This window comes from Salvia splendens, chromosome 22 (assembly GCF_004379255.2).
Source record: "Salvia splendens isolate huo1 chromosome 22, SspV2, whole genome shotgun sequence".
Lineage (NCBI taxonomy): Eukaryota > Viridiplantae > Streptophyta > Magnoliopsida > Lamiales > Lamiaceae > Salvia > Salvia splendens.
The window spans coordinates 23686560-23704822 of NC_056053.1; the positions used below are offsets into that span (position 1 = coordinate 23686560).

General features: G+C 36.2%; 3 protein-coding genes across 3 annotated transcripts; all 3 read left to right on the forward strand.

The window, feature by feature from the left end:
• LOC121786192 (cytochrome P450 78A7-like) lies at positions 1–1933 on the forward strand. Its single transcript, XM_042184771.1, has 2 exons — positions 1–1018; positions 1099–1933. Exons 1-2 carry the CDS (start codon positions 32–34, stop codon positions 1726–1728), a joined length of 1617 nt encoding a protein of 538 aa, XP_042040705.1. The 5' UTR covers positions 1–31; the 3' UTR covers positions 1729–1933.
• An 8833-nt stretch (positions 1934–10766) lies between these two features.
• LOC121786212 (acylphosphatase) lies at positions 10767–11823 on the forward strand. Its single transcript, XM_042184799.1, has 2 exons — positions 10767–11161; positions 11474–11823. Exons 1-2 carry the CDS (start codon positions 10919–10921, stop codon positions 11738–11740), a joined length of 510 nt encoding a protein of 169 aa, XP_042040733.1. The 5' UTR covers positions 10767–10918; the 3' UTR covers positions 11741–11823.
• A 1545-nt stretch (positions 11824–13368) lies between these two features.
• Positions 13369–13692, forward strand: LOC121786954 (auxin-responsive protein SAUR50-like). The gene has a single exon (XM_042185545.1). The coding sequence runs from the start codon at positions 13369–13371 to the stop codon at positions 13690–13692; it is 324 nt and encodes a 107-aa protein (XP_042041479.1).
• The last annotated feature ends 4571 nt before the right edge of the window (positions 13693–18263 follow it).

Sequence of the window (18263 nt, forward strand, 5' to 3'; positions counted from 1 at the left end):
TCACAACTCTTCCTATCTCACTCAAAAAAAAATGTCTGTATCCATGGCAACAAAGGATTCAAGCTGGTGGGTTTTAACCCTTCCCGCTTTCCTGGGCTCGAAAATCCTGGTGGATGAATACTTCATCATCGCCACCCTCTCCATCTTCGTCTCCCTCGCCATCCTCTCCTACCTCCTCTCCCCCGGCGGTGCCGCCTGGAAAAACAACCGCACCCGCCTCGGCCCCGTCTCCATCCCGGGCCCCCGCGGCCTCCCCTTCCTCGGCTCCCTCCTCTCCTTCTCCCACGGCTCCCTCGCCCACCGCACCTTACACTCCCTCGCCTCCTCCCACCCCTCCCGCCGCCTCCTCATGGCCTTCTCCCTCGGCCGCACCCCCGCCGTCGTCTCCTCCGACCCCCAAATCGCCAAAGAAATCCTCACCTCCGTCAACTTCTCCGACCGCCCCATCAAGCAGTCCGCCCGCTCCCTCATGTTCTCCCGCGCCATCGGCTTCGCTCCCAACGGCGCCTACTGGCGCCTCCTCCGCCGCATCGCCGCCTCCCACCTCTTCGCCCCCCGCCGCATCGCCGCCCACGAGCCCGGCCGCTCCAAAGACGCTTCCTCCTTGCTTTACGACATCGCTTTTGATCAGTCCCGAAACGGCGCCGTTTCCGTCAGGAGGCATCTCCAGAAGGCCGCCTTGAACAACATCACCGGCAGCGTTTTCGGGCGGAGGTACGAGGGCGCGGAAGCCGCCGAGCTGGAGGATATGGTTAGGGAGGGATTCGAGCTGCTCGGTGCCTTCAACTGGTCAGACTATGTGCCGTGGATGACTTTGTTCTACGATCCCCGCCGCATTTCCGCTCGCTGCCAATCCCTCGTGCCACGTGTCAGGAAGTTTGTCGCTGAGATCATCCAAGACCACAGGCAGAAGAAGCGAGAAGAAAACGTGTCCTTTACCGGTGATTTCGTTGACGTTTTGCTGTCTTTGGATGGCGATGAGAAGCTCGATCAGGATGACATGATCGCCGTCTTGTGGGTAAGTTCGTCATTTCATTTCATTTCATTTTATTGATTAAATAAATTAAATGTTTTTTTATATTTATACTCCATATATAGGAAATGATATTCAGAGGAACGGACACTACAGCTCTGCTGACCGAGTGGATACTAGCGGAGCTGATTCTCCACCCCGAAATCCAGGCCAAGCTCCGCCGCGAAATCGACGATCTCGCGGCGGCAAAGGGAGGAGAGCTGACTGATGCTGACGTGGCGGGCCTCCCGTATCTTCAGGGTGTGGTGAAAGAGACTCTCCGTGTCCACCCGCCAGGCCCCCTTCTGTCTTGGGCCCGCCTCTCCACGTCGGATGTCCAGCTCAGCAACGGCATGGTGGTCCCCGGTGGCACGACGGCTATGGTCAACATGTGGGCCATCGCCCACGATCCCGCCGTGTGGGAGAATCCCCAGGAGTTCCGCCCCGAGCGCTTCGTGCCCTCCATGGGCGGGGCTGATGTGGACGTGCGCGGTGGGGATCTGAGGCTGGCTCCGTTTGGCGCCGGCCGGAGGGTCTGCCCCGGTAAGTATCTCGGGATGGCCACCGTGGGCATGTGGGTGGCCAAGCTCGTGCGCAGGTTCGAGTGGGCCGAGGATGCTGCCTACCCGGTCGATTTGAACGAGATGCTTAAGCTGTCCTGCGAGATGAAGTTTCCCTTGTCAGCGGTGGTGGTCGAGAGGGACGTTCCGTATTAAGAAAAATAGGATGTGTTTTTGGCTGTTTAGTTATGTTTGGTTTTATTTGTTTGATTAAGAGGTTTGAAGGGAAAAACAGGTTATTCCCTATATTCAAGTGTTTCAAATTGTTTGACTCCGAATTTTGACTTTGTTTCTCTGGTTGGAGTCAACAATTTTACGTTTGTATTGACTATATATATATATATAGTTTGATTATTAATTACGTATATTTTACTATCTCTTCGTGAATATGCTTACATCTTTAGTTGTTTTTTGTTACAAATTCATAAAATTCGATGATCAAGTGTACACACTTTGACATTCCATAAATAACATATTAAGTCTATTATGGTTGAATTTCAGGAATATCGACTATCTTCATTCATCATAGCGAAGTGTATAAAAAAATTAGACAGTATACAAAATTAGAAGAGTTACTCTTATGTTTGGTTTGTCGTATTGTTAATGAAATAAAGGTTAGCAAAACTGCCATGCGAGATGAAGTTCCTATTGTAGGCGATGTTCCCCGTTTAAAACGACGTGCATGACTGTTTCTAGTTTTGAATAATTTGTTTGTTTGATTAATGGTTTATTGTCTCTATGGGAGAAAGTTTTATGTGAATAAGTCCGAACTTTGTATTCACGGACTAACATTAGAAGACAAATATATTAGGGTAACACCGTCACAAATAATATACTTACTTTTTAATTTTTTTATGTGAATAAGATTTTTTTTAATTGTTAAATATCAATAGTTTTCACAAGAATGATAAGAATTGAAGTTTTTTTAAAAATAATAATGAACATTTTGAGAAAATTATTGAGAATGCAAAGTAAATGCATAGTGGTGTTATAAATAAAGTTGTTGATGTTCTAAATAAAATTATAAGCTTTGCAACCGTAACAAAATCACTATTCCACAACACATGCATATATATAGACAATTTTACAATTACCTTTCTAGATTTTTATATCTTTCTCTACAAAAAAACATTTAGAAAAAGAAAACTACTTCATTACAGAAAAATGAAAATGACTTTCATTCTGCAAATTTCAGAGTTAATTTGAAACTGATAGGCATATAAGTATGGTTGTATGTATTATATAGAGTGGTGAGGGAGTCCATTAATTTGTACTCTGCATGAGCAATGAGGTAGTTGGAGAAGAACATTAAAAGCATTTACAACAGAAGCATTCAACATTTTATGGCAAGTCAAAGAACAACTGCATGAAGAAGAATCAGATGGCAGGCGACACTGTTGAAATACTAATATATAGTACACCATTTGAAGCAAACAAATAAATGTGGAGATTTGGAATCTGTGCAAAAAGCCAGGTGATAGGGTTATGGCACGCCACCATTGCTTGCTTCTTCCACATTGCTTTTTTCATCCCAAAGATATATGCATGTCTCTACTCACAATCAATTAATTCCCACACCTCCTTTACTATTCTTTTTTTATACGAATAAATAATACTACTCTAAGAAAAATCACAGTAATTTTTATCAAATTGTGTTTGTTTGGTGTTCAAAATTTATGTACTCCCAATAGCCAAACCAATATCACCGTATTTCCTTTTATTTTTGTCTCGCTCAATATTTACATTTTTTATATCTGAAAAAAATCTCTATCCTTTTAAAATTTCCAACTATTTTTTACTACCTTCGTCCCTGAAAATTCGTCCCAGTTTTCCATTTTCGTCCGTCCCCTAAAATTTGTCACATTTCACTTTTACCATTTTTGGTAGTGGGTCTCATATTCCACCAACTCATTCATACTCACATTTTATTATAAAACTAATATATAAAAGTAGGTCCCACAATCCAATAACTTTTTCAACTCACTTTCCATTATATTTCTTAAAACCCGTGTCCGGTCAAACTAGGACGATTTTTGGGGGACGGAGGTAGTATCTCTCTAATTATTCTACGTAACAACTTCTTTAAAATTTTAGAACACTCAAGAATGTGAACATTTTAATGTAACGGAGAGAGTATAAAATTTGGATTTGTTCTATGTTGTTGGTTGTAATAGTACTCCCTCCGTTTCATTGAAATGACTTATTTCTTTTTGGGTTTGTCTCAACCAAAATGAACCGATACTAAAAAAACATATTTTCCTATGTTTTACTACCTCTCTTTTACTTTATTCTGTCTACTTCGCACACAAAACAAAGTTATATAAATTCTCGTGTATGAGTGAATCATATTTTTTGGGATGGGTACTATAGCGTTCATATTTTTCAACGTGTGATATTCTTTACATAAGGGAACTCTAGTGATGAAATAATGAAATGTTGTTGTAATTCACTAGTCTTTGGTGAAGTAAAATGGAGAAAGTTGAACACAAACATTCTATATATATATACATATATAGATTCAAGATTAGGATGGGGTCTACATTAGGTGGTAGTAAGATTGAAAATGATGTATTGTAATGGAAGAAAGTAGAATACAGAGAAGCCGTACGATTCGGTATCGTACTTCCTGAGAAATGGGGCTCCCACATTACATTAGGAGATCACTCCTTTGATGCTACAATATCTGATCAATGTCCTTTTCAATACACTTGCCCTAATTTTTGGGGTCGTCCATATCTAACTTGTCATACTTGAGAATTATTGCTCTCATTCAATCATATTCATTGGTCGAAACAGTTTTCTTTTAGTTTTTCGTAATCAACGTGATCCATTCCTAAATATATAAACTTCTTTTACTTTCTATACTTGACACATAACATAAAGATGTATAAAATTCTGTCTCATATAAGGAATAAGTTATCTTCACTGGGTCGGAGAAAGTGCTTATTATTCAAATATACAATAATGTATCCATGGATTGTTGGTAGGTTCGTCACGTTTTTATTCAAATATACAATAATGTGTACTCACTTACTCCATCAAATGATATTTATATTTATTCAGCGTGCGGTTAGAAAATTTGTAGAGAAAAAAGTGGGAAAAATTAGTAGAATATGAGTTTCAATTTTACATACTCCCTAAATTTCCTAAAATAGCAAATTTTGAAATGAAAAGAAATAAAAAGTGTGTTAATGGATAAAATAAGTCTTACCTCATAGAGAGAAAGAAGTTTCCTAAAATGAAAAGTTTCTATTTTTAGCAAATGAATCAAAATATAAAAAGTTTCTATTTTTAGACAATACAAAGAATATTAGTTTTATAATCGAATGTGAGTCTAATTAATGTGTTAGTGAAAATAGGAACCATTTGCCATAAATAGAGAAAAGGAAATGAGAAGAACATTTTCTAAACATACCCAAATAACAAATTTGGATAACATTTCGTTCACCCAAATAACAAATTTGGATAACATTTGGTGAACGAAGAGAGTATATCCATGTAGTTGTTCAATGGAAAAAATTAGCTATTGAATATATTCATGATGAGAGAGGACTAAAGATACAACTAACAAAGAAAAGGATGTCTTTTTGATTGAGGCGGAGGGAAAAGGATTTTGAAGGCTGAGACAAATTTTAATACTATGAAATTGGTAAGATACTGCGAGACTTGTCTTCACTATTTATTACATTTCTTAAAACTCGTAGTCAAACTAAATGTGACTCTTATTGTGGACGGATGGAGTATTGCTTTATTTTCTTTTCATCTATCTATATTTTTCCATTTCTATTTTATTCTTCATTTACTGAACTCATTTAACACAATTTTTTTAGACGAAAAGAAATATGCCGAATAGTGAGGAACAAAGAGATCTAGTATGTAATTACTGATTCACTACTTTCATATTTATACCCACAATAATTTTCTCTCACAAAATTAAATTACTTCAAATCAGAAGCAAGTTTTATAGCAAATTTGATTGGTTATGAAGAAGGTGAGTAATTTAATTAGCTTGTGATGCTTTTAGGTAGAGCTGGTTGTGGTATTAAATTCATAAATTTTAAATTAGTGACTCCTACTATTAGACAGCTACATTTTGGTGGTAAAGGTTAGGGTTTCGATAAGCGTGTGGAAAGTGGCAGAGATAGGTAATAGCTTTAGGTTGGATGGTGGTGGCCCACTTCCATCAAATCTCAAATAAGAACACTATGATCATCTGATATCGAATTTGTTATGTCGGCTAACCCTACTTCAAATTTGATTTGATTGGACTTCACCACGTGATACCATGCATTACTTTGACTCTTGTTATCTGCATCTACTCGCCACGTTGCCCTAATTTATTTTACTCCATTCCCTCCGTTCGTTCCTATATAATGCACATGAAATAATAAAGTGAGGGAAATGATTTTTTTCCCGAAAAGAACCTGACTTACTTAGGGTGGAATATTTTAAAAGAAAAAAAATGACTCGCTTATGACGAGACGAAGAGAATACTATACTAGTACTTCTTTATAGTCGTTAAAGCCTTAACGAGCTATCTAAAATTTTAAAAAGTGTATTATAATTATAAATTAACCTACAAAATTTTAATAAATTCATAAAAAATAATCTTAGTAGTGAACAATAAAATTTTAAAATGAAATTAGTAAAGCAAATGTGACAAATAGGAAAGAGCAGCAGAAAAAATGAATAAAATAGGAGAGTAAAATATTTACAAAATAAAAAGATAAGACCAATTTTAAGAGTAAATGAGTATAAAATAAAATATTTGTGTTGAACAGTTTTTGGTATTTTGGATTGGCTAAAATAGATTAATTGAATTAATATGTGTCGGTTATCATAATTTTGTTTTCACTTCGTAATAAAGTTGAGTGCAATTAATATGATGTAGATGGGTAGTTAAACCCATGTAAAACAGTCAGTACTCTAATTTTATTGATGTAGTGAAACAAGTCGCAGAAATTTTCGATATTGATTATTTGCGCAAGTTCTGAGGAAAATGGTTCAATTAAAGTAGAAACATCTCTCCGTAGTTAACATGACATTGGCATTTGTGGCTACTCTATCCGTCCCACTTAAGATGACACGTTTTACTTTTTAGTTTGTCCAACTAAAATGATACATTTTCTTTTTTGAAAAACTTTTTTCACTCGTATTAAAATATTCATATTTATTTCTCCCTCTATTTTAATATCTGCACCCATATTTTCTTTCTTCAATTAACACATTAACTAATAATCCTGAATCACGTGCCGGCCAAGTAATGTGTCATATTAGTGGGGAAAGATGGAGCATTAGACCATCCACAACGCGTCTCGCGCCGGGCTCGCGTCTCGTCTCGGAGAGACGAGACCCCCGCGAGACGCATTGCAGCGCCCATCTCGTCTCCAGCTCGCGCCCGTCTCGTCGCGTAGCTAGTCTCGGCGAGACACGAGACGAGATGTCTCGCCACGCGCCAGGGACACGTGGCACGTCCCCATGCGTGCGTGACGCCCACTCGCTGGCCCGCCAGTGGGCGTCGTCACTGATGACGCAATAATTCATTTTTTTTAAAAAAAAATCGATTTTTAATAAAAAAAAAAATTTCAAACGGTAATATTACCGTTAAATATTTATTTTCATTTTTTAAATTTTAATTTTTTTACTCTATAAATAATTCTATTCCATACTCATTTCAAACACAAACACACATCTATTCCTCTCAAATCCTCTCTATCACTCCAATTTCCATCTTCAATCAACTCAAACAAATGGATCCTTTTGAGCAAATGCGCCAATTAATGGAACAATCACTCGAAGAAGATCGACGACGAGAGGCGGAGGAAGCCGCACCACCCCCACGACGCTCCCGGAAGTACATCAATCTTCGAGTGCATCCATCTATACAAGAACGGTTGGCTATTCGGGCATGGACACGCGACTCTAGCGCCCACACCCAACTCCAAGAGGATCTAATTGAGCACATTTGGGAAAACTTTGGCGGAGAAGATTAAATTATGTCATTTTTATTTTTTTAGAATTTTAATTATGTCTTCGTTTTTTTTAATGTTAAGTTGTAATATTGTTTTAATTTTAATAAAGTGTGTTTGTTTAAATTGAATTGGGTTTTAAAAAAAAGAGGGAACATCATTTTAGGTACACGAACTTTGACAAAGTATCATTTTAGGTACACGAACTTTGAGTTAGTATCATTTGAGGTCCTTTTTACTATTTTCATATTTTTTTGGACGAAAATACCCTCAATACAATTCATTTATTCCTAATACAATTCATTTATACTCATTTTTCCTACTAAATGTTATTTTTTTGGCACCATTATTTTTTCTTTTCGCTCTTCTCACAATATATTTATAAATGTTATTCATTCATGAAGTATACTCAGTTATTTAATTGATCTCTATGTGTCAAATTTATATATTACAGTAAAAATTAATTAAGAACATCAATCATGCAATTAATATACAAAATGTTTTACAGAAAGGTATGCATAATTACGTTATGTGAGGTAGTAATTATGAAAATATAAGTACAATATTATACAGCAGTTTATTGCGTGGGAATTACAGAAAAAGGAGTTTGTGACAAGTATGGAGTTTATGGATTAATATTACAGCAATTTATTGCGTGGAATTGCAGCAATTTATTTATATAAGCAGAAGATTCGTACACCGAAATATGTAGAAATTACACCATGAATTGACATATAGATTAATTTTGGTATTATCGAATTGTGATGAAGAAAATATACGGATTGTGAGGAAAAATGAGAGTATAAATGAATTGTATTAGGAATAAATGAATTGTATAGAGGGTATTTTCGTCCAAAAAAATGGAAATAGTAAAAAGAACCTCAAATGATACTAACTCAAAGTTCGTGTATCTAAAATGATATTTTCAAAGTTCACGGACCTAAAATGATACTTTGGCAAAGTTCGTGTACCTAAAATGATGTTCCCTCTAAAAAAAATTATAAATTAAATTGAATGAATAGTAATTAAGAGACGGTATAGAGACGGTTAAGAGACGGAGCGTTGCAGGTTCCGTCTCTTAGTTAAGAGATGGAGGAAAAAAGGACAGTGGGGCCCTCAAATAGTGCTCAAATAGTAGTTAAGAGACGGTTTAAGAGACGGTATAGAGACAGCGTTGTGGATGGCCTTACAAAGTTGGTGATAGTTAGTGCCGGAATGAAATGATGTAGTACAGAGTTTTTAGGTAGTTGATAGACAAGTTTTGTGGGTACTGTAAAAAGACGTGGAATCAGTTCGAGCATGTCATCTTAATCATAAATAAATATTGAATTTTTTAATTATATTTTCTTAATTCGTCATTGATAATGCACTTCAAAACACCATTATCTATAACTCAATTACAAATTGTATTCCCTCTTATTTTCATCAAATGTAAACGGAGGGAGTATAGTGAAATAATTAATTTAATCACGACAGAATAGACCTTATACTCATAATTATTTGAAATCGATTTAATCAAAATTTAGAGTGATGATCCTCAGCCTTGTCGCTTGCAATATCATAAAACCTAGTAATAGCACAAAATTTTGTCATCTTCCCCCAAAAAAGAGCGGCGCCGGAATTTATTCATATGACCTAATTAAGAATGTATTTAAATAATTTATTTATTGCTTCCATAACCGACCCATCATCAATCCTATGATACTATTTCAATTATATTGCGGTTGGCAAAACTTTAGAAAATATTAAATAATTGTGTCGCATGTAACTATAAATACTTAATTCTCTTCAATCTCATTACTATAGATATATAGAGGATGTTGATTCTCAAAAGGCATGTATGTAGATCAATTAATTGTTCAGATCTTTGTTTACACAGATTGAGAATACTATTTCATCAAAACTATATGATTGGTAAAATTTTAGAAAATTATTGCATAATTATGTCGCATGTAACTATCTTTACTTAATTAAGTTTAGTTTTATTACGATGATATATAGATGATGTTGAGTCTGAAAAGACATGTATGTACATTAAATAATTGTCTCAGATCTTTGTCCACCCACAATGAGAAAAGAACCAAATAAAATAATTGCTGGGAATTTAATAGGGACAATGTATTTGGATTAATAATTTTAGGCGAAAAAGATGAAACCATAGGATATTATGTCGGGGCAATGAATGAATCAATTATAAAAAAAGATGTAGTAATAAACAGTATATTTTGTCTTACTATATTTTCCATATCTAGGCCAACAAATGTGTTGAAATGTGTGCTTAGTTAGATGTGCTCTTGCTAGAGGGTTGTAAATTGGGACTTGTATCACTAGCTGATTGCTAGTATTAATTTCGAACCCTACATATCTGCCCTACTATTAATACATTTAATGACCAATGAAATTTAATATTATCGCTCATAATATTTTTCTTTGAAATAAAATAATTTCCCCTTTTTACTTGTTACATATAGTTACTACTAGGGTGTGAGTTGATCTAGTACTATATAGAGTGTTTAATGTACATGTGTAAGGATTTCGGGTTCGAATCAAACATAACTCGGTCTTTAAATGTATAAAAAATACTAGGAGTAATATTTAGAGCAATTAATAAATAAATAATTATTATTGTCCTATTAAAAAAGAAGTAATTCAACATATGAATGCGCTGATCATCGTGATCATGGAATAAAGAAAAAATCATTTTGAATGACTATCATATTATTGAAAGTGCAGATTGTTAAAATAAATTACAATCAAGTGAGAATCAATTACAAATTAAAATTTGTCACTGGATATTCAAAATGACAAAATATATAAATAATTCAAGGAATTAATAGTGAGAGTGGACATTGGGCCGGATGGGAGACTTTGTAGGGATGTCAACTCAAAAAAAGGCCCATTTTATAAAAATGGGCCTATCAAGTTTCAGTGTTGTGGGCTCATATTATCTAGATAGCAGAATTGGGTCGAACAAATGACCTCTTTATTTAGTTTACATTACTTCAATTTCAAGATTAAATTTCGTTTCTTAGCATATTGTTAGGTGTTGTTTATCGACTACATAAACTAGTGGTAAAAATCATATAATCAATATATTTTTATTCGGATTATTAACACGCTCCTTTATTTTATTCATAGTATATTTATTAATTACTACTACTACTATTTTTTACATAGAATGATTTCTCCAATCAAACGTTGTTTGTGATTAAGTGTGCCTTTAGCGAGACGTTCAACAATAGGCCTAAAAAAATCATCTGAAAAGGGCCTTTTCTTTGAACAGATCAAGATTCTCGGATTCGTCTCGAACGATCCACAAAATAAATATTCTCCAAAAATCGTGAGAAATCTTCAAACTGAAAACGACTCCAACGCTAATGGCGGTTTCCATCTTCAAATTCCACATTCTTCGCCCACACACCACAAGCAATGCCATCTTCACCTCCAGACGATTCCGCCAGCTGTCTCTTCTTCTTCGCCCTCTCCATTCTCTTCCTCATCCTCCTCCGATTCTCCGTCATCCCATTCCTCCTCCTCCTCCTCCTCTCCTCCGACGTCGTTTTCACCCTCCTCCCCCTCCTATGTCCGCAGTGAATTCCTCCCCCGCCGCCGATAAAACCGTAAGCACACTCTGCTGTTTCAAAATTCATTCAATTTGTGCTGAATGCTCTTCAATTTTGGGGTTTTGATTGAAATTGGTGAAAGTTGTGGTGAAGGGGAGGGTGCAGGGGGTGTTCTATTTCAAAATTCTGTTTACAGCAATTCAATTTGTGCGAATGTTCTTCAATTTAGGGTTTTTGGTTGAAATAGGTGAAGGGGAGGATGCAGGGGTGTTCTATTTGAAAATTCTGTTTCATGCTATTTCAATATTCTGTTTATAGCAATTCAATTTGTGTGATCGTTCTTCAGTTTAGGGTTTTTGATTGAAATAGGTGAAGGTGGTGGTGAAGGGGAGGGTGCAGGGGGTGTTCTACCGGAACTGGACGGTGGAAAATGCGAGGGAATTGGGGCTGAAGGGGTGGGTGCGGAACCGGAGGGACGGGGCGGTGGAGGCCGTCTTCTCCGGTAGCGCGGATAAGGTCGAGGAGATGGAGCAGCGGTGCAGGAGAGGGCCGCCCGATGCGATGGTCACCGGATTCCATGTCTCTCCCTGCAGTGATGATCCGGGAGCGACGTTCGAGCGCAGACCAACTGTTTGATGAAATACTTCTTTCATTCATGAAATAATATCATGTTTGATGAAATACTTCTTTCATTCATGAAATAATATCATGTTTTATCATTTTGATATGCCTGCAATTTAAAATCATAAGTGAACCAGACACTCTACTAAATCAGTACATTCATATTTCATTATAAATCAATACGTAAAAGTGGGACATTTATTCTATTGCGTGGCGGGACTTTAAATTCGGACGGATTAAGTATATAAAAAAAATTATGCGTGTGCCACTGCCTAGTAGACGCATATGTTTAGATGGTTATTCGTTTAACCGAATAGTCATACTAGTTCGGTCAAGGTTCTTGAAAAGGGATGATATGCAATTCACGGTTAGCAAAACTGGCACATATTTTCAACGGTTATTTGGTTAAATGAATTGTCGAACCGATTTGCGCACGGTTTTTCAAGAAGGCTGATATGCTACCCGATTACTAAACCAATGAAATAAGCAACCCTATTAAATGTAGTTAGTTGAAGTTGTATAGATTTGGCTACCTATTTTGGAGTGGGCCAAAATAAGAAGCCCTACAATGTCAAGATAGATATATTATTTCTCTGCATCCATCTCTGTATATAATTTAAATTCAATGTACATTACTCCTTTTGTCCCATAAACTTTAACTACTTTTTAATTTGTCTAAACAAAGATGCAAGCGAAGTTTGTTTTTTTTCTTTTTTTTTCAGTAAAACACCCAACTAGATAAATGAAACAAATATTTTATTTAATAAATAAGATAAGTTATTTAGTTTTGTATAAATAAGCTAACACGAGTAAGTATTTTATTAAATATTTTAATTCTATAATTGCTATATTAGTTTATACATTAAACTTTAAACTATAATAGTACAAAAATTCCCCTAATAAATCTCAATAATAAGAAGGGTGAAAACTTTGAAGGTAATAAGATAATTTGAGTTATTATCATGATTGAATTTTTATAACTCTAAAAAAAATCAAGATTGGCCAAATAAAAGTAAAACGAGCATCCATATCGAACGGACCACCTCAAATCCCATGTCGCGACCGGAGTAGTTCTTATCGATGATCACTCCTTCTATCTATAGCATGTTAGGATACCCTATCCTTCCCTAACTTGTGCAGGAATGCATAACCCCACACTTATCCTTTTACCAAAACACACTAAATACATAGATTCCTAAAACACATGAAAACACTCTGCTACCTTACTCCCATTGCCTTAACACATGACACTTCAGCCTTTTTTAAGCAGTGAGAGTTACCAGCTTTGCTTCTCAACCTACCATTCACGTTCAAACTTACTATATATGAGAATAAGGCAGTTGATCTCCTAACGCATTTGGCCATAACCATCTTCATATAGCATCAACATTGCCCTGCACCAGACAGACAGGATAGAAACATCGTAATAATCGTTCAAAGGTCCCACCCCACATGAGGCACGCACATTCGTCGCCCTCCCCCTTTTTAAGTATATACGGTGGGAAACTGTCCTTACTCGAACTGTTCGGATACAAAGTGATCCATCGTAGCGTAGCCTCTCCACATGCATCCATCACTTTTGTTCCCGTATGTGTCTATAAAATGTAGTATGAGTGTTGCACCTAAAGATAATATACCTCAAGATGAGCCGAGGTTTCCTTATCCATAAGCTTGCTGGAAAGATGCTCGCGTTGTGGGCAAGGTGCGGGTATGATCCTGCAATGGACGATGAAGCCTGTTTGCTCGGTGGAGTGCCACAGGATGTGAAGAAGGGGCATTTTGTCGTGTACGCGGTTGAAGGTGGCGAGCTGAGGCGGTTCGTGTTGAAGCTCAGCTACTTGGCCCATCCGGGCTTTCTCAAGCTGTTGGAGCAGGCGGAGCGCGAGTTTGGTTTCAAACAGACCGGGATGCTCGCGCTCCCCTGCGGATATTCTGACCTCGAGTCTGTTCTTCAAAGTAAGGCGTGAAGGGAAAAAATAGATAGAGTGATACTACTTTTATAGTACGGCTATGTTTAATTAATTTGTCACTTTTGTATAAAGTAGGTTCGAGTCGAGTTCAGGCTTGCTGCTAATTAATGGAAACTACAATCGGAAGTGCATAGTACTTACTATGCAACTTACTGACATGAGCATACTATATTTTGCACGAATTTGGATTATTGAGATTACGATATCAATAACGTCGTTAATGAAAGTATCCTCATTTTATCAGTATAAAAATTTGAAGGTAAGTATGTAATTATGAGTAACCGTACTAATAAAAGTTACTCCTTCTGTCCAATAATAAGGGTTACATTTTGCCTTTACGGTCAGTCTCACAATAAAAGTCACATTTCAACTTTTCTTATAAATAATAAGTAGGTCTCACATTCCACTAACTCACTTCACTCACATTTTATTATAAATCAATATAAAAAAAGTGGGCTTCATATTCTAATTACTTTTTCAACCCACTATTATTTACTTTTCTTAAAACCGCTAAATATTTATGACTTTGTCCAAAACAACATATGAGTAAATCTGAGTTCGCACAGCTTGCTTTACCCTTATTTTTTCAAGAAATTTAAAAAAATAATTTAAGAGAAAATTTGAATAAAAACTAATTAAGTTGAATATATTGGATCATGTATTCTTCATTAGAAATCCTCTTACAATTACATATACAATTGTAAGCTGACTATTTTATACATTTGAATAACTTAGTTATAAAATATATGTACGAAAGCTTTGACGCATAAGATTTTAAAACATGGTGTTATATAGTAGTAACACATAAAAAAAATTAAATGACGCATACTATACACACACATACCTTTTTCCTATCATATTTATTTGTCAACTCATTCAGATAACTTATCAAAAAACGACAAGCAAGATTTGAGTCCAACATAATTATAAATGAATAATATATAAAATATCAAATTAGTTAAAAAGGAAAGAAATAACAAGGAAATGAGCAGGAAAAGTAAAAAAAGTGAATGTTTCTGATTGAATTTGTTATGACGTTTTATGTGAATCGATTTCTGTGGCTCTTCGTTTGCATGGAAATTTCTATTACTTCTAATTACTACCATGCACTAATCTAATAACTTCTGTAATTTGTGTGAAGAAATGATTATTTAATTTGTGGAGCTATGTGTCATTTTATCAATAATAAGAAAAGTTGTAAAGTTGGATCGTTTGCAAGCTTTATGTTTTCAAAGTATAAATTATGATATCATATCATAATTTTTTTTATCTTCACAATTAAAATAACATAATATATTAAAAATGAAAAGACAGTACAAGAAATTCTACCTAGAAATTAAAGAGCATCTGCAACGGTGGCGCTGTAACCCGCATCCGTCCGCGCCGCTGGCACGGACGTGTCTCGCCGTCGCTGCGCTCGCGCCGCTGGCACTGCGCTGCTCGATGCAGAAATTAAAGAGCATCTGCAACGGTGGCGCTGTAACCCGCATCCGTCCGCGCCGCTGGCACGGACGTGTCTCGCCGCTGCTGAGCTCGCGCCGCTGGCACGGCGCTGCTCGATGCATCGAGCAGCGCAGTGCCAGCGAGCAGGTGACGTGGCGGCACGCGATTGGCCGTTGCCTTTGAATATTTTTTTTAATTTAAAATTCGTTATTTAATTATAAATAATGATAAAAATAAAAAAATTATTTTCCAAATCCCAAAAATATTGCCATTTTTTGCCCGTTTTTCTGAAGTTTTTGGAATTTTTTTTATTTTTTCCCCCAAAATCATCTATAAATACACACATTCATCATCCATTTATCACATCAAATCATCTCTCATTCATCTCTCATTCATAATTCTCATACAAACTATCAACACATTCATCCCTCACTCAAAACCTCAAATGGATTTCACCCATCTCATGGCGGAAGCGGAGCGCGAAGAACAAGAATTCTACGAACAACATCGTGCCGCTTACGAAGCATATGTCGCGGCGAATACCCCGCTCCTCCTCCTCAACGAACTAGATCAACTCGCCGCTACATCCATCGGGACCGGGAGGGAGCCCACGAAAGGCTCGTTGCCGACTACTTTGCCGACCAGCCGCGGTTTCCGGCAGATTACTTCAGGCGCCGTTTTCGCATGTCAAAGCGCTTGTTTATGCGAATTGTCAACACATTGTCCGCCGTTTTCGCATGTCAAAGCGCTTGTTTTTTTAATTTTTAGTATTTTAATTATGTAATTTTTAATTTTTAGGATTTTAATTATGTCGTTTTTATTTTATTTGTCATTTGTAATATTATTTAGGTTTTTTTAATGAATTTTAGTATTATGGAAATGTTTTTGTTTAATTGAATTTTAAATTAATTGTGCTCGTCCTTGCGGAAGAGCACAACTGTGGGTGTTGTGCTCTTGCTAGAGAGCAGACAGAAAAGTGGGGCCGGGCCCACAACCGTGCTGCTGGGTTGTGGATGCTCTAAATAGCAATGTTAAAATAATAAGATGTAGGTCGTCGAAAAATACCATGCCATTCAATAGGTTTCAAAGGATCTTCATGGTTTTTGAGGTAGAGAAATAGCTTTTCAGAGACGTCCATTATGAAGAACAAATCACCATTCGCCATCATTTTGAGTGGGTAAAGAAATCCATATACATATGGTCCACAGAAGAAGGTATATACCCTTATCCAAGAAGTCTCGTCACCATAGTTGTTCATCCACCAAATAACAACGTGAGCACTCTCTAAGATATCGCAGAAGCATAGCTTACCCTTCAAAATACATAGTCGAGAATTGCCACATTTGCCGCCACTATAATTCGGAAGAGAAAATCTGGTAAATAGCTCGGTATCAAGGTCAAACCAACAAACAAAAAGAATCATCTCGAAATCATATTCCAACCAATGAAGATTTCCATTAATAAATACAGCATAATCACTTGACACTTTATTGCACGGTGGTGCTTCGATGCTTCTCCACGAAGCTTCTTCTCCTAGAGTGTGTATATAATAAGACCTAAATTGATCAGCACATAAAATCTTATATTGTCCGGTTAATTTACTTACTCCAAATCCGTAAAAGTAACTACGGGCAGGTAGTGGAGGAAGCTCAGCATATTCACGAATCATTGGATTGCATATGAAAAGAATATTAACACATCCATCCCTCAACAAAAGCAGACCGTTAGCTGAATCAATTATAATACGATTACGAGCACGAGGCAAGTCGAATTTGCAGCAAAGTGGTCCGCGGGGATCATTGTAGACTGTGTACCCCCTGGACCGATCAACGCTAGCCAGCCATGGTTTTGGAGTATAAGACATCGCAAAGTTGCCTCCTATTAGACTGCGCCATGATTTACAAACGCACTTGCACCTCGCATCTAATCGGAAGTCGTCCAAGTATCACTATCGTCATCTCTTCCGGTAGCTTTTTCAACAAATCTATCTTCATCAGTCTTTTGCTTCTTCTAGGGCCGGTTTTGTCCATCATTCCAAGCTCTGATTTAGTAATCTTCATCAATAATTATCAACAATGATGAAAAACAAGTGTGAATATATATATTAAGATATTCTTCTAAATCCTTTTTAATAGTCCTATTCTTAAGGGGGATATTGTTACTGTACAAGGATAAATTATCTATATCCATTATATATTTAATTATTCAAAAATAAATCACGTATGTGTTATATTTAAGAGAAAAGCACCGATATTGTTTTTCAATGAAAGGAGTTATAAATTGAAAGTTCAAATTTCTGATATTAAGCGTCAAACAAAAAAATGAATTTTAAATAATAATTGGAATAAATAAAATAATCACCTATCAAAGCCAAATTTTTATATGTATGCTTATTTTTAATATTGATGAAAAAACTCATAATCTCCAATTTTACAAATTTTCTTATGGCCTATAAACTAATATAACTACAAACATGAGCTTAAAATCAAGGGAAATGATCATATCAATAATGTGGAGTAGTAATTTTCTGTTTATTCTTCCGGCTATATTTATCTCTTTGGAGTGAATTATTTTGTGGATTTCATTGATACGATTTATTCTTTCCTGATTAAATTCAATCAAATCTCTCTTGTGGAATATTCTACAAAATCAAATCACCCTATCCCATCCCTTGTCAGTTTCGAAATTCTCTTACATATTAGGAAAGGTTTTGGTTTGGTAGATTTTACTTAATTATTGTGCTATCTTTTAATTACATCCAACGCAACCATATCTTACAATATCTCGCCAAATAATCCATATCTATTTAAATAGAGATTTGAATATTTTCCTTCTTAAAAGACCATCAAAGTTTGCGCCCCTTAATAAAATACTCCCTGCAAATAGTAGTCTCGTTTTTTCATTTATGTCCATCCGCTTAAAAGTTCCGGTTCATAGTATTCTACATCTTGATAAGTAGTAATGCAAGATAAAGCCCAATCGAAGAACAAGGTCGTTCCCAATCTTACTAAAATATAATACTTATAACTTTTAACTAACCATGTTTATGTAACCTACCATTATAAATTAAGCCTTTATTTAATAAGTATCCTATAGCAATGTAGTAATTTTTTTCTCTCAAACAA